At 39.4% G+C, this 22,108-nt stretch overlaps 1 protein-coding gene across 1 annotated transcript; it reads left to right on the forward strand.

The window, feature by feature from the left end:
• The first annotated feature begins 1,565 nt into the window (after positions 1-1,565).
• On the forward strand, positions 1,566-21,818 carry LOC117289015 (apoptotic chromatin condensation inducer in the nucleus-like). The gene is made up of 16 exons (XM_033769914.1): positions 1,566-1,712; positions 3,075-3,128; positions 4,776-4,866; positions 5,184-6,049; positions 6,479-6,616; positions 7,004-7,170; positions 7,822-8,005; positions 10,519-10,594; positions 11,361-11,509; positions 12,375-12,605; positions 13,577-13,823; positions 14,280-14,530; positions 15,009-15,116; positions 16,080-16,320; positions 17,338-17,444; positions 19,067-21,818. Exons 1-16 carry the CDS (start codon positions 1,566-1,568, stop codon positions 19,235-19,237), a joined length of 3,228 nt encoding a protein of 1,075 aa, XP_033625805.1. The 3' UTR covers positions 19,238-21,818.
• Positions 21,819-22,108: the final 290 nt, after the last annotated feature.

Here is a 22,108-nt window from a genome sequence, read left to right on the forward strand (position 1 = left end):
AAGCGTACAATGCATAGTAACGTGGAGTACGCATGCGCAGAATCCAAAATTCACCGCTTACCCGTGAAATTCGCTTGCCGTAAGCACAGATTTCCCTGCTTCCGTAAGCGCGGATTCTGTGCTTACGGTAAACAGAGCCATGAAATTGGGCCCTGGTTGGTAACATAATTCTGGTGACTTTTGGTGCTCTATGATGGACCGCGCATCATGATGGCTGCCATTTTGCTTCTCATCACCCAAGAGTATTCGGGGTAGCTAGCGATTATTAAAGGCATGAAAGGCAATTGGTAATTGTCTAAGCCAAGTGTTCTCACTTGGTGTATCCCAACATATAAATCGTAAAACAACAAGCCTGTGAAAACTTGGGCTCATTTGGTCATCAAAGTTGCGAGAAAATGATGGAAGAAAAAACACCCTTGTTGGATTAATTTGAGTGCTTTTCAGGAATAAAAGACTGGCTAGAAGTCTTTTAACAGTGAGAAATTACCTCTTTCTCTAAATCTATGCTACTTCAGAGGGAGTCATTTCCCCCCGTGTTTTATAATATCAAATACTCCCCAATGCTTGTTGTTTGGCTGGTGCTGCATTCTCCCAAGGAGTTGAGATGGTTTTAGGGTTGCTAACAAATTTACTGGTACAAGCAGAGGCTTTCGTCTATGGAACTAGTGGCTGGAGTTGGTCCATTTGAGCTGAGGTTTGCTCTAGTAGCGTGTGAGTTGGGCCCAATTTCATAAAGCTGGTAAGCAAAAAATACTGCTTAGCAGAGTCAGCTTAGCAAAAAAAAATTCTTTGCTAAAGAAAAAAGTTGGAGCACCAGGGCCCAATTGCATAGAGCTGCTAAGCACAAAAATTAGCTTAGCATTAAATTTCTTCATTGATAAAAACCGGATACCAACCAAATTTACCTGTGATTTTCAGGATATAAGCAAATAACGGCTGAATACCAGTAACAAGCAATATGCAACGAAAGGAAATTTGGTTGGTAATCCTGTTTTTATCACGGAAGAAATTTCATGCTAAGCAGATGTTGTTTGTGCTTAGCAGCTCTATGAAATTTGGACAGTTGGCTCACCGGTTTTAAGTGAGATTTTTCTGTTAGAAAGTTCCTAATGCTTACAGGCTTTATGAAATTAGGCCAGAAATTTTGCAGAGTGCTGATAAAAGAAATTAGTTGAGAGTAAAATTTTACTTTTTGCTATAAGTGGCATAATTTTTTTATTATATTCCTTTTTCAAGACCTTCCGCCAAAGGAAATGCACCCCAAGGACAATTAAAAGCTACAGGGCCCACTCTTTCTGTAAGCCCTAAGCACAAAAACCTACAGAGCACAGACAAATTGTGCTTAACAGTAATATGTTACCAGCCAAAATTACATTGCATTTACTCATTTGTTGCTTAGCAAAGAAATTTGGCAAGCAGAAGTTCTTACATAATATGAATGGTTTCAAAAAGTGCCCTGCTGAGTGGCGAGAGAGGGCGCCATGGTAAGGTTTGACTACAACGGCTGTTTCCTGTGTGTGTGGGTGTGCGCATGCTTCGTGAAATTAAATAGCGTACCTAATAAAATGGCGGACGACATGGAGGATGCGGAGCTGACGATTGACGGTAAAGTTATCGACAATTTACGAGTCGTTGACTTAAAGCAGGAGCTGAAAAAGAAGGGTTTGTCTATAGGTGGGACTAAGAGTGTCCTGGTTGAAAGATTGCGAGCGGTAATTATCCCTCCTATTTTTTATTTATGTCTGTTTTAATTTAAAACGTTGGGACGACTTTTCGTCGTGCTACCCGCTAAAAATGTTTGACCTCTCCCTGGTGCCCTGTATTGATCGTTTTCTGAATTGGAAGGTGCCGGATACCAGTCAAGTATATTTACAATTTCTTTTTACAAAATACTTGTGCCCAAACTGAAGTATTTTCGTTGTAGTTAATAAGTTTACATGGTTTATCACATTTCATAGCTTTCCCCTTCTATAAATGTAACGAAGCTAAGAGTAAGAGTTTTAAATCATCAACCAGTCCACTCATTCATGATTTTCGAGGGATAACTGAGCATGCTGAGTCAGTGAGTGAGTGACTGATATTGATAACAATTATATGAAAATTAAAAGTGATATTCTTTTCATATATCATAGTAAAGAAGAACACCAACAAAACAAACGAGCAGCAATCCCTGAGCTTGTCTTTTGCACAACATTGTTTCAATAAAGCATTGGAAAACTTTCTGTGTGGTGCAACCACTTTTTCACTCCTTAAAAAAAAAAAAAGGGATATCTCATTTTTGAGGGAAAATTAAATACTATAGTATTTATTTCATATATCGAATGAAAAAGTGGTGGCGCCATACGAAAAGTTATCCATAGAAATAGCCAATGGTCCCCTCGACAAATGGGGGTAAAGGTTAATAAAAAGGATGGTTCTATTGGACAGGTCATCACAGTTCCTGGTGCTCAACTGCTAATGTTGTGGGGCGGCAATAGCCCACCTTGTTGAGCTGTTAATGACTCCGTTTTTAACATCGGTCTCACGACTGTCGCCGTAGAGACTAACTTAATAGAGACCGATGTTAAAAGCGGAGCCATTAACAGCTCAACAAGGTGGGCTAGGGCGGCAAGGGACAAGAGTCCAGTGAGATCAGTGTACCAGTCACTGTTCAGTTTTTCAGCAGAGACCGAACATTTAAAACACAAAACACATTTTTATAATATATTTACATAAAACTTACACAGTTTGAAGAAAATGAAAGTGAAAGCTTTCCTTATTACTTAGGCCTACTGAGGTGCTGTACTGTAGTTTTCAGAAATGAGTAAAACAATGTCACAAAAATAATTGTTGTCTCAGTTTTAGCATTATGTAAAAAACCAGTTATGGTATGTTAATAATATCATAACTGGTTAAAACATTTTTAAATACAAAAATAATTTTATGACTATTTAAAGGGATGCTTTCTACTATCATTATCTTCAAACCCTGTAAGTAAAGTTCAATGAAAATCTGTGGACATTTTGAGTACCCAAACACCTTTAACTGCTGGTATTTTACAGTTAAATTTATCTGTATTTGTTTTGTTTCTGTAGCAAATGTACCTTGAGCAATTGCAGCAAGAATCAGTTGGAGATGGCAACAAACAGGTGAGAAACATCAAGGAGATAAAAAAAAGAGACAAAAATTTCTTGTTGCCCAAAAGTAGTTACGGCCTAGGGTCCAAGCTGTTAAGCAGAAAAGACTGATTGACAGATTTCTTCGCTAAGCAAACATTGAGTGGGGCACCAGCCACAACAATACAAACTTAACGTAAAGTTGGCTGGTAACCTGTTCCTGCTAAGCAATACTATTCTGTGCTTCGTAAGTTTTTATGCCTACAGACATTATGAAATTGGGCCCTTCCTGATGTTTAAACCCTAGCAGAGTCTTTATCAATGCTAAGTGAGAACACAAAATATGTACACAATTTTATTACTAGTGTAACAGAATGGAAATGAGGTGAGGTTTGAGGTAGCCAGTGTTGTAACCACTGTGGGCGGTGGTTGGGGTGCCTGCCCAGAACTTAAACATTTCGCCCAGCACTAAGAGCAAAATACAGAGTACTGCCCAGCACAGATTTCCCCAAGATTGCACTCTGCAATGTTTGCCCAATATCTAAACATGCATAATTTTGTTGAACAGCTCGCCTTTGACGGGACTAAATTGGATTTTAGAGCCCACCACTAAAATGGTCTAGCTACAACACTGGCGGTAGCACCTAGTGTTCATCTTTTTTTGAGTAGTGTAGGTTTTTAAAAAAAACCCAACACAACTACAAAGAGATTTGCACATGGTGCTACCGCAATCCGCACATGATTATACATGGTCTCCCACTATGCAAAGTTTCAAATTTTACTTTGAAATTAATGAAAAGAGAGAAGCATAAAATGTTTGCCAGTACTTTATTTCAAAGGCAGTGGACACTATTGGTAATTACTCAAAACAAATTGTGACTGTTTTTACTCGTGCAATGGTTAAAACTATGACTCCCGAGGTGATCCCCGGAGCGTTCTATTTTCCCAAGGCGAAGCCGAGGGAAAATAGAACGCTACGGGGATCACCGAGGGAGTGATAGTTTTAACAATTGCACAAGTAAAAACAGTCAATATTTGTTTTATAACATCCCAAACATTTCTAACTATTATTATTAAGTTACAGACCTGAATGCTACAATCCATGGACGACGCGAATACAGATTGCAAAAACTTTTACTGTGCTGCATGTTGTAGAGTGTCGTGCAATCCAAAATGGTTACAGACTATTAATTTATCATCCTCATATACGCAAAGGACGTCTGGGTACTGCACGCCGTGTGCTAGTCTTCGGACTAGCGCACGGCAAACCGATGCACTAACACACGGCCGTCGTCTAGCAAAACTTAGACATGTCATGTGATGCGCTCTAAACCAATAAGCAATAAGCAGGCAGAATACTTGTAAGGGGTGTTATAATATAAAACATTGTGAGAAACGGCTCCCTCTGAAGTGACGTAGTTTTTGAGAAAGAAGTTTTTTCCACAAATTTGATTTTGAGACCTCAGATTTAGAATGTGAGGTCTCGAAATAAAGCATCTGAAAGCACACAACTTCGTGTGACAAGGGTGTTTTTTCTTTCATAGTTTTTTCACAGGTTTGTTATTTTATGCATAAGTTGAGATACACCAAGTGAAAAGACTGGTCTTTGACAATTACCAATAGTGTCTCAAAAGAGAGCATTCAGATTATTAATATTGGTTTCTTGTTTTTGCCATGCAGATGATGGATGAATCAGTTGCTTCCAACTCATTCATCAAGCAATATCTACAACAGCAGCAAGAGCTGCTCAGTCAACGACAGCCCGAAAAAGGTTGGAATTTGCTTTTCTTTATTATGAAGTAACAGTTAGGTGGGCCCTGTCTTCTCTGCAGGGTGAAGACCTGGTTGGTGGCTGGCAGCTGTTAATAGACAGAGCTGGAGATGGTGTCCAATTATAGCGGCTAGCCACCGGTAAAAGGTCATAACTAAGCAGTGAAGACCGACTCCCCACACTGATATTCCCATTTATAAATGCCTTTTAAAGAAATAAGGTCAGAACTTGAGTTTTTTGTTTTCGCCATTGTCAGTGGTAAAAAAACTTGTCATTATTTTTGTTTGAGGTTGGATGTTTATTATCTTTTGATTTAGAACATGAAGAAGAAGAACCAGAACACTGTGCGGAAGTACCAGCTGCGCTGGCTGATCAGGTCGAGGAGCTTCACCAGTCCCTCTCCAGGAGTCAATCTCAAGAAGACGACAAAAAGAAGCCCGAAGAGAAAAGCGCAGACACCACCGCCGCTGAAGAGAAGGACGAGTCTGTCACGTCGACAGAGCCCGCCAAAAAAATTCCAGACTCAAGTTCAGCGGTGACGGAGCAGAAGGCGGAGGTTGAAGGCAAAGAGGCAGCTGCTGAGACGAAAGTAGAGGAACCTAAAGTCGACGGAGAAGCTGGAGAGAAGCAGACTAAGCCAGTGGCTGAAGTAATCGGTCAGAGTGTGGATGATGTACAGAAAGCGCCATCAAAGGAGACACCGGTTCAAGAAGAATCGAAAGAGAAAGCAGAAGGAACGGATCAAGAAGTCGCTCAAGAGAAGAAGACACAGGAGAAGGCGTCAGAAGAAGTCGCGGAAAAGGTTGAATCCAGTGATGCGGCACCTAAAGTCACTTCAGAGTCTGTCCCAGACAGCCAACAAGTAGAGCAGGTAACGTCTCCAAAGGAAGAGAAGATGGAAGTCAAAGATGACTCTGAGGAGACGGAGAAGCCAAAAGCGAAGAAGCCAGAAGCATCTCCAGAGGCAGAGGACAAGCAGGTATCCAAGAGGGAGCTGGAAATGAGCCAAGAACAAGTGCCAACCAAGAAACCCCGCCGCTGGTCGAGAAAGACAGAGGAGGACACGGCGGAGAAGGCTGAGGGTAAAGGTCATAGGTCAAGTATCAGGAGACGATCGGGGACTCGATTGTCAGATCCACAAGAACAGGAAGAGAAAGATGCACCCAAAGAGAAAACAGATGAGGTAACCATCTTTATATACAAATGCAAGTAACGTGTCTGTTTGTGTAAGAACATTTTCTTAATCCATATTTTGGGTCCGTGATCATACTATGGGGGTTAATTTTTAAGTTCTCTTCAGATTTCAACTTTTTTTTTTACATACTTTTTTTTCTCACTGATTCTGCAGAAAATCAACCAATCTGTCCATGTTCTGATGAACAAATTATTTGAAAATTTCCCTGATTATGGAAACTTTTTCCCCAACTATGTTGAATGTAAATTTAAGTATCTTACTGATTGTTGTACAAAATCTCCCTGATTGCATTTGATACAAGTAAAGGCAGGTCTTATCTACAGAAATTTTCCAACGTGAACGGGTTAAATGTCTTTTGCAAAGAATAGCTCTCTAACCCCGCTTCACTTTTTCAATCTCACATTTCTCTTTGTTAAGAAACCCGAGCCGTCTAACACTCAGGAACCTGTCAAGGACTCCACTGTAGTAGAAAAACCTAAACCTGATGCTGAGAAAGAATCTGAGGATAAGGAGAATGATGAGCAACCAGACGCAAAGAAAACTGCACCAACAGAGGTACATTATATTGACCAACCCATCATTACATTCCAGGGTTATGTAGTCGGGGTCCTCCCCATGCTCAATCTATTGTATTGTGCCGATAAGGTGTGCTAAAATGCACAAATTTCAGCAAATATGCGGGAAAAAAAATTTTTTCCTCGTTATAATTTTACAAAAAAAACATCAAGAGAATACCTAAGAATGCTCCAGATTGTAGGATGTAGCTTTTAAAACCAATATAGACACCAAGTAGAAAACATTCCGAGAACCAATTCAGCATGCTTCCGCCAAACTTACAAAAGATTGCCGGCAATGCCAAATTAATTTTTTTTGCTGAGAAATGATTGATGAATAATGTTCTCCAAACTGTTATTTGAACAAGAAACCTTGCTATGCTTTCAGGATACTAAGGATACAGAACAACCCATGGAAACGGCAGCAGTCAGTAAAGAGGAAGAACGACGTGATGATGGAGAGCCACGGGATGACGGAGAGCCGCCACGTGATGAGAGTTACTACACAGCTGAAGATACATCCATGGATCAAGGAACCACAGATCCTCCTAAGAGGTGAGTATTCAACACTCTCTGTCTAGTGTCTTGAATAAGGGAATCTAAGAGTAGGGGTGCATTTTTGAGGTAATAATTTTCAACTGCTTTGGTTGAACTGTCCTTTGTTGATCACTGCCAATTGATCAGAACAGATGGTTTACAGCCTGGAAATTGGCCGTTTTAAACAGCCTTTGGCGTGGTCCTTTATTGCACAGCCACTAACCTGCAAGGATTTAGACCGCCGTTTTAGACTGAGTCCATAAAACTTATTCCCTTTCATAAATACCTTTGTGTTAGTAAACATGCCTGTAAAGTTGAGACCTCATCTGGCGGTTTAGCTATGACTCGCCAGAGACTCTGAGATGAATTTCTTTTCATTACTGAGCACAAGCTTGGAACTTGTTTTCGAGCCAAATATCTGTACCTCCTTACCAACTTAAATTGGCTGCGAAATGTGTGTAGCGCCCTCTTTTGGTACAGTTTCCTCAGGCCATGTTTAACACTCCTTAATTGAAAATGGATTAAATTACTCTTTTCTGTAACTGCTTTAAGCTCATAAACTTGTTTAAACAGGTCGTAAGCCAAAATGGCATGTGGTGATGAATATATAATATTTTAAAAGATAGGTTTTGTTTTGTAAATTAAACTGAAACTTGCGTCTGTTATCAGTGCGGAAAGCGAAGTCAAAGATGAAACTGACGATGCTAAGGAGGAGCAAGTTCCCATGGAAACTGATGCTCCAGTCCCCAAGGTAGTAGAGGAGGAGGTAAAAGAAGAAACGAAGAAAGACGGAGACGATGAAGGTTCGGATACCGTAGATAAAACGGTAGATGTTGGTAGCAAGATTGAGAAGGTAAGTCTGGGTGGGAGAATTGGATTTTTTTCCACGTCTTATTTTGAATTTTTGGCAGGATAGTAATAATAAAGACTTTGAATGCGCACATATCCACCCTACTGGGTGATCAAGGCGCAGTACAAAAAAAACAAAAAAAAAAACAGAGTTAGTCCTTGAAAACCTGTGACATAAGATAAGTTTTGAGGAGAGATTTGAATTTGGAGGGACGCAGACAAGATCTAAGATTAAGATGAAATAGATTGAAGCTTTGAATCTCTGTGTACCAAAAAAATCACATGCAAATCAAATGCTGTTAATGTACATAAAATACTGCATATCTAAAGTGAATTGAGAAAATAGTTTCTCTTGATTGTTGGAGATATAAATTACATACATTGCAGAAATTTATGAATTACAATGTGAAAAATGGGAAACGGATTTGATTGACTTTTTACTTTTTAACTTGTAATTTTTGGCATAGAAGAGAAGGTTACTGGTGTTTTGGGTAAACCTAAAATACCAGTTACCTACTCCTTTATGCCAAAGTTTACTAATGTTCTTATTGGAAAAGTTTCTATGAACATTTGAAATGTCTTGCATAAGGCAATCATTTTTAGTTCGTTCTCAAAAATGTCCCCAAGAAATTGTTCAGACGGTAAAGAAAAAATTACCCCAGTGATTTGAAAAGTACTTCCCCAGTTGCGGACAAAACTTTGTACACAGAAATTGTTTGACTCGAAAGAGAAAGATTTGCCAATGATGTAACATGCCTAACCTAATTACACTTAGCTCAAGGGGCCTATGAGAACCAACGTCACCTGGGGACAAGGTTGAACGCTGTACTCTGTGGATGTTCCTGTTAATGCGCCCGAGCGCACCGACCCTAAATTCAGTCCCTCTGACTGTGAGTAGTACCATAAAAGGAGATATGAGTGCCAGGATAAGAGATGGACCAAGTTGCTTCGAATAACTTTGTTAGTACGTCTCAGTCTGAATAGAGTTGTACAAAGAGGAGATATGAGTGCCAGGAATTACACTCTGCTGAGAGATCAGACAATTTACTACGAATAACTTTGCTAGAACGTCAACATCTGATTAGAGAATTACCATAAGGAGATACAAGTGTGAGAATCGGAACAAGTTGCTCTAATAACTTTGCTAGAACGCCAAAATCTGAAATCATATGTCAATCCTGTTAAGGACTTGCTGAACACTGTCTACCTTGTTTCATGGACTTGTACTTTAGCACTGACATCAGAAACGGCTCACTGAAACATCGGCTAGATCTACTTGGACCTATCGGAAGGAAAATGCCAAGATTCAGTTTTCCCGAACTTTTCTTGCTGTGTGGAATCCTGCAATCTGGTCTTCAGTAAATTCTGTGTGAACACTTTAAATTGATCGATCACAGAATGACACGGAGAAAAAAAGCGTTTCTTCAAACATTTCTGAGTTTCTGATGGGAGAATTTTTACAAACACTTTTCAAAACGACCTCGGGGATATCGTCATAAACAACCAGAACTCAATTTGTTGACAACAAGAAGAGAACTTATCGAAAGATGTGGTTGAACTGTCAATTTTAAATATCACAATTACAATATCTACAGAAAGGAAAATTTACGTTGCTGTCTTCCAGGATCGCATTGTAAGAACTTGACACTTAACTTTGAAATGAGGAACTCTTCACACCATCAAAGACATCAGTATTCACCTTATAAGACATAATGTCTTGAAAAATTATGCATATAACCATTAGGACTTCAACAACAGCCAATGAAAACACTTTGCCTGCTGATGAATATGCAATTACTCAAAGGACAGGCAGCTTTGAACAACATGATACAATGGAGGCATTAGAATACTGTATGCCATCTACTGAATATTCATACCCCTGTGACATTTGCATACTGGAAATCATTTGCATACAGAAATATCTGCATTCAACTGTATTGTACTGCTTAGTGAATAAGTGAACTGGACCCTCAGAATCTGGAAACGTTCCACTGTTATCTGATGATTGGCACTTTGGATGAGGACCAATGTAACCTGGCTCCCATACTGATGTTGCCCCTACTGCTCTAGACATTTCTGTGGATGTGGAGAAGCTGGTGATGGAGGTGTGATGGTCTACAGGCTATTTTTTCATGCCCAAAGTTGCATAATCAATTTGGGGTGGGGAAATTCATAGCCCCAAGTTCTGTGAAAAAAAAACACAAACTTGTCCCAATAATGGCAAACAACTAAAAAGAATTTCAAGTTTTGACTTGAACATGATGTTCTCATTAAATAATTTGTCCAAAAAAAACAAAAAAAAACAGAAGACAACATCTTTCTGTAGAATTCTAAATATTGACGAAAGAATTATTGGTCTCCCAAACTTTGCAAACAGTGAAATGATCCCCAAACAAGATTCTCAAAATTTTGTCGATTTCAAATATTTTATCAATTGTCGTGACATAATTTCCATTTTTAATGGTTAATTGCTTAATGCTTTATGTTTTTATTTCTTGACTCTTCGAATAACTTCAGGAACAATCTGACGAGACTGAAAAGCCTTCCGTAGTGACGCCTGCTGCAGTGAAAACTAAACGCTTTGGCCTCGGTTGTAAGTTTCTCTTGGTGTTTCAAAAAACAGCTCCAAAAAAAAAGTGAAACTGTGTAGATAGCAGGGCTGATACTTCACGAAGGCAACGAAGGCGATTGCCTTCATGCCCACCGGTCATGCGGGTCCAGGCCTGGAATCTCACAGAGGCCACGGCCTCCGTTGCCCTTGTCTTGGCCTTGGTGCCCTTTCAAACATTCCCATAGACTTTAAGATTTTCCAATGGAAGTGCCCTTTTCAAAATGAAAATGGCCTTGCCCTCTCAAAGATAAAATTCCAGGCCTGCTGGTCATTGCCTTGGTGCCCTTCAAATGCTCCAGTAGAAGTTTACTGTTTCCTCTTAAGGTGCCCTTTACCAAGGGAAAAAACGCCTTGGTGCCCTTGCACTTTCAAATTGAAGCATACAGACCTGAGATAGTGTTTTCTCGTCTTAGTAATAAAACCTCTGGTCCAGTAAAAGTTTTGAGCTACAAGCCCAACAGTCTTGTGGATTTTTTACCCCAAATTCGAGCCCCGAGTTAAGCCTGGTTCATACTTCCTGCAAACGCAAATGCAATATGATTTTTCGACGGCATAAAGTTCGCAACAAATAATTTGCATCAGTTGGCCTGTGCTCAACTCCTGCGAAAACATTCACTACAAAAGCGGCAAATGACTTCAAAATTTGTATCGCATTTGCATTCAAAGGAAGTATGAACCGAGCTTTAGGTGTAAATTATTGACAAAAGTTGTCAAATTATTGATGTCACTTTTTTCTTGGTATTGATAGCTTCAAAAGAGAAAGACGAAAACTCAACGGATAAGACGAGTCCGGGTGGTGCCGCTGCTCCGACCTCGAGGAAGCGACGATGGGGGAGCACTAAGAATGTCACTCAAGTCAAGAAACTCAGCGTCAACATCAGCACTGATATACTCAAGGTAAGCGGCATTTGAAACTCTGCATGGTCCATAGAGTTATATATAAGGACTAGAGGGCGCACTGGCCTAAATATGCGCCCCAGCATGCGCGCAGGCAGCCATTTTCTAAGTTGACAAAACAGGCATCTCACAGCGTGTGTTTGTGCGGCCGTTTTGTAAGTTGACAACATAGTATCGTGTAGCGCTCAATAAACAAAAACTCCCAACATGTACTTCGTGTTCAACGCATGTACAAAATGGCGCGCGTACTTCCTTGAGGTCCCGTCGCGTTCGTGCAAGCAGCATCACCAGTGCGCCCTCTAGTTCTTATATATAACTCAATGGCATGGTCCAAGAATTAGCAATTCCCAATTTCATAGAGCTGCTTAAAGGCACTGGACACTATTGGTAAATGTCAAAGACCAGTCTTCTCACTAGGTGTATCTCAACATATATGCATAAAATAGCAAATCTTTGAAAATTTTAGCTCAATTGTTCGTCAAAGTTGTGAGATAATAATGAAAGAAAAAACACTCGTCACATGAAGTTGGGTGCTTTTCAGATGCTTGATTTTGAGACCTCAAAAGCTAATACTAAGTGCTCGAAATCTAACTCGTGCAAAGTTACTTCTTTCTCGAAAACTACATCACTTCAGAGGGAACCGTTTCTCACAATGTTTTTTACTATCAAACTTTCCACATTACTTGTTACCAAGTAAGGTTTTGTGCTAACTATTATTTTGAGTACATACCAATAGTGTCCACTGCCTTTAAGCACAAAAGGTAGGATTTAAACACACACTCTTGTTATTCAGCATCCTGAATCTGACTCTTCAACATCTGTTTGAAAAAAGCACCATCTTAACCTCTCCTCATTTCTTTATTAGGAAATGATGCCAGAGATGAAGCAAACCTCCATTGACGCAGTTGTCATGGAAACGGACGAGAAGAGTCCATCTTCTTCAGAGACTTCCGATGAGGAAGATGCCACGCCCAGAGAGCCGACGATCACGCGCACCATCACGCAGACTATCAAGAAGACGCAGGCAGGGAGTGACGCTGACTCGGACAGGGAGGAAGGGAAAGAAAATGGGCAGGAAAAAGAGGAAGAAGGAAAGGTTAGAAAGTCTCTCTTAGTTGGCTTGTTGTCTGAAGATTTCCTTTTTTTGGGGGGTAGAATTACAAAAATAACCTATGATTTATGTTGGGGTTTAAACACTCGGTGCTTACCACTGGTCCACTGAAAATAATGCCATTCATAAATACCATGGATGGTTTCGCTATTCCTATTGGTGGAGAGCGCGTCACGTGGGTGTGTATAAACCTTTGTTTATGACCGGTAAAAAGTGTTGAAACTTGGGCGTGACATGCGAGCTCGCACCTGTTCTTATACGACAGTTTCTTCATTCCTATTGGTCGGGAGCACCGGCCGGGACAGTTGTGCCACATCATGCGATTGGCGCGACGCGCGCAGCATTCCCTTATAAGGAGTTGTTTACCCGAGGGCGGCGGATTGCTTTACCATTTCATATCTCGAGGGGTGTTGTGTTGAAAGAAATCATTGAACAATCATAATTTTTGCATTTATTTATATTTTTTGATCAAAAGTGTTGATGTTTTTTGACCGAAAAGGTATTTATGAATGGGAATCAAAGTGTGTTGCAACAAGTGGTTTAAACCCGCCGAGGCCTGGTTCTTGATAATTTACCTTTACTTTGTCTCTGTAAAATTATCAAGAACCAGGCCTAGTTGGGATTAAACCACTAGTTGAAAACCTCTTCACCACACATTGATTCCCTTATTTAAAACACCTGAGGACCAGTCAAACGTTACCCTTAGTAGTCTGGCTGGCTAGTTCAGTGATAAAAAGCATCCCATTTAATATAAAGTATGGGCTTGTGGAAAAGCTGACGGACCAGTGAAATGACAAGCTAACTGGTCCTGCAGTGTTTTTAGTCTGTAATGTGTATTCTATAAACTCTTGGCTTTAGTCAACTGTACACTATACCCTAGGACTACTATACCCGGCCTTTGAGGTTGTATTTACATTAAACTAAAATGATAAAAACTTGTCTTAACAATTTTTCAGGTGACCTCTAGTAATGAGGACAACCAAGATGGAACTAAATCTAGCGATGACAGTGACAGCAGTGACAATGACAGTGACAGTGACTCTGGCGACGACAAGGCCTCAAATGATGACAACAATGATGAGGAGAAGACGGAAGAAGACGAGGAGGCCTTGGTGAAACGTCGAGAGATGAGAGCCAAGGAGAAGGCAGCGAGGCAGGAACAGAAGGCCGCCAAGCTTAAGGCTAAGGAAGAGAGGGCCAAAGGTGAGGATAGAGCTGTCTTGAAGATCAAGTGAAGAATGTTTAGAAGGGTACACAGGACTGCCAAAATGTGCGCTTGAAATCACCTTTCTTTGCTGACAGGGCAAGCGCCGAGGTTCTCAGGCATGCAATTCTTCCTCGGATCAGCTAATTACCTTTTTTTTTTTTTCTCAGTTTTACCATTCCATATTGAGAAATACTGTACAAAATAAGTGAAATTTCCTCTTTTTCGGTGAAGCTCCTCTTTTTTGGTGAAGCTACAGTTACATGCCTGGTTTCTGTACCAACTGTGATAGAGAAGATGCCTAGTATCGTGGAGAAATAGCATTCTTGAAGATCAAAAATGTTTAGAAAGATAGATAGAACCTAGTTCATACATATTGGGCTCAATTTTGTGGCTCTGCTGCTTTCTAAAAAGAAATATAAATAAATGTTTGAGTTTCCTTGTTTCTCTTCTAGAGTCCCTTTTGGCCAAGAGGACGAAGCTTCGTGAGGTCGTGCGAACCTCCATCGACGATCCGGTACGCGTTGTGGGCAGACCGAGCAAGCCAAGCCCCTCCCGTCGGCCGGAGAGTCCGATCGTTCATGTCATGAACCTGGTAAGACCCTACACCCTAAATCAGCTGAAGGAGCTGCTCGGGCGCTCCGGTAAGCTGGAGGCTGAGGATGGCTTCTGGATTGATAACATCAAGTCACATTGTTATGCAGTGGTGAGTTTTTCCTTCGTGGTCTTGTTTGAATAATCTTGATCGAAAGATTGCTTCGGAAGCAAATTCTTGATGTCGTTACATCACATGAAACTTGAAATTGAAAGTAGCAAGTGTGCTGAGCTTTGCAAGTAGTGTAGTTATTTATCAATGAGTGAAACATACTAATGATCTCCGAATGCAAAACGTGTTTTTTTAAAACAGGGTAAAAATATAATGCCTTTCTGGTTTTTTTCCTTCACTTTTTTATTGTGACTCCAATGCTTACATTGGGCTTAACAACTGGTTTTTTATATCACATGTATCAGACGTGTATGTTGTGTCCCATAAAGTGTGGATACTTGTCCGTGACAATTTTTAGTGTCGGTATTGTGCTTGAAATGAGTTTATTGTAGTTGAAATAACAAACAACAACTCTATTACAACCCCTATTTCTTCCTCTTCCTATGCCGTCATTATGTGTGTTTTTTTACTTCCCCAGTTTTCATCACCTGAAGAAGCGGTAGCCTGTAGGGAGGATCTTCATGGGACTAAATGGCCCTCTAGCAACCCCAAAACCCTCCGTGTTGACTTTGCCACTCAAGATGAGGTATGGTGGCAATATTGGAAGGATTAAATTTAACACCGATAAATACATGAAAACTACCACTCCACAACGTGCCTAAATGTTACAATAGGGATAGTTTGTTTTAAAAGTTTTGTCAATGTTTTACTTTTTACTTTGTTGGCCCTTTAGAATGTGTTTGTACTTTTACCTGTGTTCATATTTTTATTATTGATGAGTGGCTCTTTTAGCCTCGTTCCTATTGCTTCTGGTCATTTTATCTGTGAATAAAAATACAATATAAAATAAAATAAATAAAGTTATAAAAATACACAAACATTTTGGCCAATACACTTCACTGCTTATGCATACACTTGGTTACCTGTTTATGTTTGTTGTGTTGTCATTTAGCGTACAAGAAAGACCATCAGGTCATTAACTCGGGGATGAGATTGTTCAGACTTTTGGCTGAATTCCGAGGCCTGGTGAGGAAATCAGACAATATTTTTTCCACAAATAAAGAAATCCTGCTCATTGGTTTACTTCTCTAGTGCTTTGGATACTGTTTCCAAAAGCTCCTTGGAATCTATAACCCTGGGGGTTACCAAACAGTATAAATGCCATCATTTCAACATACCTTTGAATTTGTATCCAAGTTTCAGACTTTTTTTGGTAGTAATGACTCTTACCCCTGTTAACTATTGATTGCTTTTGTAAAAATAATGTCACAGACTTTTTGTAATAGCAAAGTAAATATTTCCATTGGAATAAGAAAAGGGCAAGGAGATCTGCAAAGAAGTTAATTTGCTGAACACAATGTTTTACATTAAGGTTTCTGGTCAATACAATGATCCTCTCTGGAATTTTTGTCCTCAGCACCATTGCATTGGATTGTATTGGAAAATGTGCTTTATAGATGCTTGTATTTATTAGTATTGTTTGTCCTATTCCCTGTTGTCGTCTTTAAAAAAATGCAACTTTTAATAAATTTTTTGTTTGAACTATCAGATGGACAGACACACGGGTAAGAGCATCCCTAAACCGGAGCCCAAACCAGAGCCCGCCGCGGTGGATCGGGCCAAGAGGGAACGCCGTGTATCGGAGCGAGAGCGGGAACAAGATAAAGAGAGTGGTCGAGACCAGAGAGGGGGTCAACCGCCCGTAAGAGAGTGGGATCGAGACAGAGAGAGAAGTCTGTCGAGAGAACGACGACGCCGTGAACGAGAGAAGAGACATGCTGAGCAAAAAGGTACCCATCAGCGCTTTCCTAAAAGCCCGGTTCATGCTTTCCGTTTTCGCAGTTTAACATATTTCAACTGTTTCGTATCACATTGGTATTCGTAGGAAGTATGAACCGGGTTGAAGTCTTGTTACTAATAATAACTGGCAAACCGGTTCTGTAACGGGTCCCATTGGAGAATAGGGAAGTGCTTTGGCATAGTTCAACTTTTAGACGGACAACACCATTAGTCAGTCTGTTCCTGCCTTTCCGACACTTTTTGTCTGCAGTACCTCAAGCGAAATTATACTTTGTAGTTCACTGGATCCAAGCTCTGGTGTTGTCGGCAGCAGAGTTTGGTTTCCAAAACCGGTCATCACACTTGTGCTCGTGAGCAAACACTCGAAAAGTGGGAAGATAATACATTCTGCTCTACCAGTCAGGCTCCTAGTGGTTGATACCCATGCATATATTCTTATGGACTGTGAAAAGAAAGGGGTGACCCTGTTTCAGCCCCAGGAGAAGGTGGTAACGGCCCCTGGTAGCAGTTGATTTGGGTGACGGCCCAAATCAGTTAATTGAGCCCTCACCTTAAAGGCACGGGATACTATTGGTAATTGCTCAAAATAATTGTTAGCTTAAAAACAGCAATGGAGATCTGTTGCTAGTATAACACATTCTGAGAATCTGCTCCCTCTGAAGTAACGTAGTTTTTGAGAAAGAAGTAATTTTTCACTTAAATATATGAATTTGATTTTGAGACCTCAGATTTAGATTTTGAGGTCTCGAAATCAAGCATCTGAAAGCCCACAACTTCGTGTGACCAGGGTGTTTTTTTCTTTCATCATTATCTTGCAACTTCAACGACCAGTTAAGTTCAAATTTTCACAGGTTTGTTATGTTGTGCATATGTTGAGATACACCAAGTGAGAAGACTGGTCTATGACATTTACCAAAGGTGTCCAGTGTCTTTAAAGTGGCCCTCTGGTGATATCTCTTTAAAAGATTTCTTTTAATAACTTTTCTTGGCTTTATTTTATTTTACAGTAGCTAAAGAAGAAGTTGAAGAGCCTCCCGCTAAGCTCCTTGATGACCTGTTCAAGAAGACCAAAGCAACACCCTGCATCTACTGGCTACCACTGACTGAAGAACAGGTTGATAATTTGATTTTTGTTTACAACAAATCAAATACAACAAAGGGTTGTATACATATTTTGTTGACTCTGATTTTGAAGCCAAATAGTCTCAGAAAAGCAAACTTAAAGGGAAGGTACACTGTTGGTATTTGTCAAAGACCAGTGTGAACTCCATTGGTCAATTGGTCATCGGAGTTGGGAGAAAATGATTAAAGAAAAAACACCCTTGTTGGACAAATTTGTGTGCTTTCAGAACGGAATAAAAGACTTCTAGATAGAAGTCTGTTATTATTTAAGTGAGAAATCACCTCTTTCTCAAAAAACTACGTTACTTCAGAGGGAGTCGTTTCCCACAATGCTTTATACTATCATCAGCTCCCCAATGCTCGTTACCAAGTCAGTTTTTAAGTTTATATTTGTTTTTAGTAATTACCAAACGTGTATGTTCCCTTTAACCACTGTATAAGGCAAGTGTCCATATAGAGAGAGAAGACAAGGAAGGAAGTTTGATGCTTATATGTCGGAGGAAAACCTCAGAGAATTATTGTTTTGTCATTGAATTGGCTCTGAGATGGCAGCTCAATGATGTCAATGCATAAAAAGTCTGTCAGAAAGGAAGGAAGTTTGACGCTTATATTTCGGAGGAAAACCTCAGAGAATTATTGTTTTGTCATTGAATTGGCTCTGAGATGGCAGCTCAATGATGTCAATGCATAAAAGTCTGTCAGAAAGGAAGGAAGTTTGATGCTTATATGTCGGAGGAAAACCTCAGAGAATTATTGTTTTGTCATTGAATTGGCTCTGAGATGGCAGCTCAATGATGTCAATGCATAAAAGTCTGTCAGAAAGGAAGGAAGTTTGATGCTTATATGTCGGAGGAAAACCTCAGAGAATTATTGTTTTGTCATTGAATTGGCTCTGAGATGGCAGCTCAATGATGTCAATGCATAAAAGTCTGTCAGAAAGGAAGGAAGTTTGACGCTTATATGTCGGAGGAAAACCTCAGAGAATTATTGTTTTGTCATTGAATCGTCTCTGAGATGGCAGCTCAATGATGTCAATGCATAAAAGTCTGCCAACTCTTACTGATTCTGCAAAAAGTGCCATGAAACAAAACCAATCTGTCCATGGTTTGATGCACAGATTTGACAATTCTCCTGATTATGGAAACTCTTATGTTGAATGTTATTATAAATATCGCCCTGCAAATACAAAAACTCCCCTGATTTGCAAAACTAAATGGAGTTGTGCTCATTCAGAAGTCTGCTGAAGACGAAACAAAGTCCACCGTCTGAAGTGCTGATCCCCCTGGTTCATCTCAGAACCACCATCACTCAAAAGAGATTTAGCGTCACTGCAAAACTTTCTAATTCTATTATCCTTCAAACCTTAGGGTTTTGGTACCCTTTTTTTTCTTCTCGAAAACTACTCCACTTCAGAGGGAGCCGTTTCTCACAATGGTATATACTACCAACCTCTCCCCATTACTCATTCCCAAGTAAGGTTTTTATGCTATTAATTATTTTGAGTAATTACCAATAGTGTCCACTGCCTTTAATTTAAATCTGTGGGCATTGTGTAAAAAGTACCCAGACCCTTTAAAGTCTCATCTGTTGCTGCTCTTCTATTTCATACAATAGGTTGAAGTAAAAACCAAAGAATACGATCAACGTGAAAAGGATCGAGAGGAACGTCGACGGAAATTAGAGGAGGAGGACAAGCAGAGAGAGAAGGAAAAAGCCAGAGCGCAAGTGCGAGGCGGACGGCGTCGTAGCCGCTCCCGAAGCAGGAGTCGAGGACGAAGACGTTAGGTGTGGTCTTCCCCAAAGCACACCCTGTGTAAGTAAGTATGTACTAAGTGGTCTAGAAGTCACTTCTCTCACTTTCGTTTTTTGGATTGTCCATGTCTCGTGAACCTAATTTTTAATTGCCGCATCATTCAATATTTTAGGTATCATGAAACTTCTTTAGACCTTTATAAGTTAACCTTTTTTCTTTCTTTTTTCTTAACTCCTGGCATTTATTTTGTTTGAGTGTGGGGTTTTGTGTATTTTGTTTTGTGTTTTCATCCCATATTTGTTCTCTTCATGAGTAGAAAAATAGAAAAATCAATAAAAAATTCAATACCCCCAAAATATTCATCTTATTGACTGTTTATTTTCTCTCTTAGTCTTTAAAACCATGCATCACAATTTGACACAAAGGGTAAACTCCATCATTGTTAGATTCAAAAACAATCGAGATTCAGCCATCTTTCTTTGCTATTGCCTGTAGATGAAAGCAGAATCCCTCAATCCTGTGTGATTTGTATTTTCTATCATGTTTCCCTCATGCATGTAATTACCCCCCCCCGACTCCTTTTTGTAGTGCTACTGCTGTTCTTTATCCTCTCTTCTTTGCACTACCCTCTAAGTGTCCTTTTTTTTTTGGCAATCAAAAAGTTGCATGTCTGTAGCAGAGTGTCAGCCTTGGAAAAGGTAAATAACTCTGCTTGAGTCAAATGACGGGCTGTCATCAATTTGTGAAAAAAGTACAGTTGGATTGTGATGGATTTTATGCTTTGTGTGCTTTTTATGACTTACCTCTGTTGGCCTGGACTTTCATCCCTGCAGCTGGGAAGGTAAATTTACATTTTACAGAAGTGCATTTCTGGGGGAAAAAATCAAAGTAAATACAAACTTTGTGAAGTGGGTACTATTAAGGTCGGTCTCTGTGATACAGAGCTCATGTCCTCTAAAGACTGCCTTGAAAATCTTGACCCTTTTTTTTTGCTCCTCGTGTCTGCTTGTTTTCTTTCTAGTCAGTGACTTTTAGACCACATAGTTCGGACGAGTGAACCATTTTTTTTTTTAGCTGTCATGGTTTGTATAGAAATGTTTTTTGGGGGGTAATGGTAAAAATTTTAAAATAAAATGAGGTAATTGCTTTCAGATCTTGTTTTCCAAAATATTTTTGTCTATTTAGTAGATTTAACTTTCTGTCCCATTTTAATAGATTTTGTTTGCAACTAGGAAAAATATATTATTTGTGTTAACCCATATACCCGTGTGTGTTAAGTACTGTATACTCGGTACTTTCCCCGAGTCAGGTGATAAAACTGACCAGTAAGACATCTTCTCTTGAATGCTGGAGGCCGTGCGTTTAAATCCTGCCCAAGAAATATGCCTGCAGATTTTTTTTTTTTTACACAGGATTCGTGGAATGTCCCGAGTACATAGTTCATAAAGGGAAGGTATACGTTTAAAATTAATGGCAATAAAAACCAACTTGGTAAGAAGTACTGCAGCTTTTGAAAAGTAAACACATTGTGAGAACCATTTCACTTCCGAAGTAATTTGGTTATGGAAGAAGTTATCAGTTTTTATTCCAAAAAATTGAATACGAGAAGCATTTCTGTCAGTATTCCAGTTGCAGATTATTGTTCCTGCACGGAAATAACCCTTTTCAGGTTTTCAGTGATATCTCATAAATGCCACCATCTTTTTGGAATGAAATTTTCACAGTTTTTGTTTGTATACGTCCAAATTAATATAGTATTAAAACAATTCAACAGTTCTAAAAAAAACTTAAGATATACGCTCCCTTTTACACACATCAGTGTATGAGTAAACACAAATATTTTTCTGTTATTTGTTACAAATGGTTGGGCTGTCAGGTAAGGTGTACGTCCCCCATGGAAATCCGCCGTGGTTGTCTTTAGAGAAAATCAGTTGATGTCGTAAAAAGGCAGGACGAAGCATAGAATTGTGGCATTTAATATGACCTAGATATTGAATGTGCCGTGATGTTTTTGATTTAGGGATAAATTATTTGTACTCCAGAAGACTAGGTTGTTGTCATTTATACTTACATAGTTAAATTTTTCAATATTGGCTGTGTGCTTCATGAATTTGTGATTTAGAAATTTAATTTAATCTCAACTTAATGTTTTGATAATCTGAGAGGCATGGTTAACTATACTGTCAGTTTTGTTTTCTTCACCTTTTAGGGTCGTCTAGTATTTGGGGTCTTACATTGATTTTTATGTTTTACAGTAAATTATTGTTTTTGAGAAATACTAAAATTTTGGTCAGCTGTCGTATGAAACCTTAGAAACAATTATGTAAATATCCATCAATTGGTGAATTTTTTAGCTTGAAGAAATTCATTTTTATTTTTTAGAAGCATATTGAAATAAAGAAAATGAACTAGAGAATCAAATGAGTTCCACTTTAAATTTTTAACTTCTCTTTATTTCGCAGTTCCCTCAGGTAAATTTGCAAAACTTTGAACAATGGGCAAGTTCGAGCAGCGACAACTAACTTGTCAATTAGTCAATGTTCCATTGTAACCTATGCATGCAATACATCCTGTGTACCAGGCAATATCACCCAATGGTCGACAATCAACTATAGTCTCTTGTTCGAACTTGCTCAATGTATAGTTGGTTTGTTGAAGTCATAGGTTTGAGTTTTGCTCTCATTCGAACTGCCATCTATAGAAGACAGAAATAACTATTATTAACCCTTCAGAGACATTAGCAGTCCAAAAAAACGGCTGAAAGTTCATCTTTGAAAGGGCAAGGAAACTTTCATTTTGCTTAGGGCACTTCCATTGGAAAATCTGAAAGTCTATTGGAATTGTACACATAAAAACTCATTTGGTAAGGAGCAACTACCGAGAGCTGTTGATGGATAAAACAT

This window comes from Asterias rubens, chromosome 4 (genome assembly GCF_902459465.1).
Source record: "Asterias rubens chromosome 4, eAstRub1.3, whole genome shotgun sequence".
Lineage (NCBI taxonomy): Eukaryota > Metazoa > Echinodermata > Asteroidea > Forcipulatida > Asteriidae > Asterias > Asterias rubens.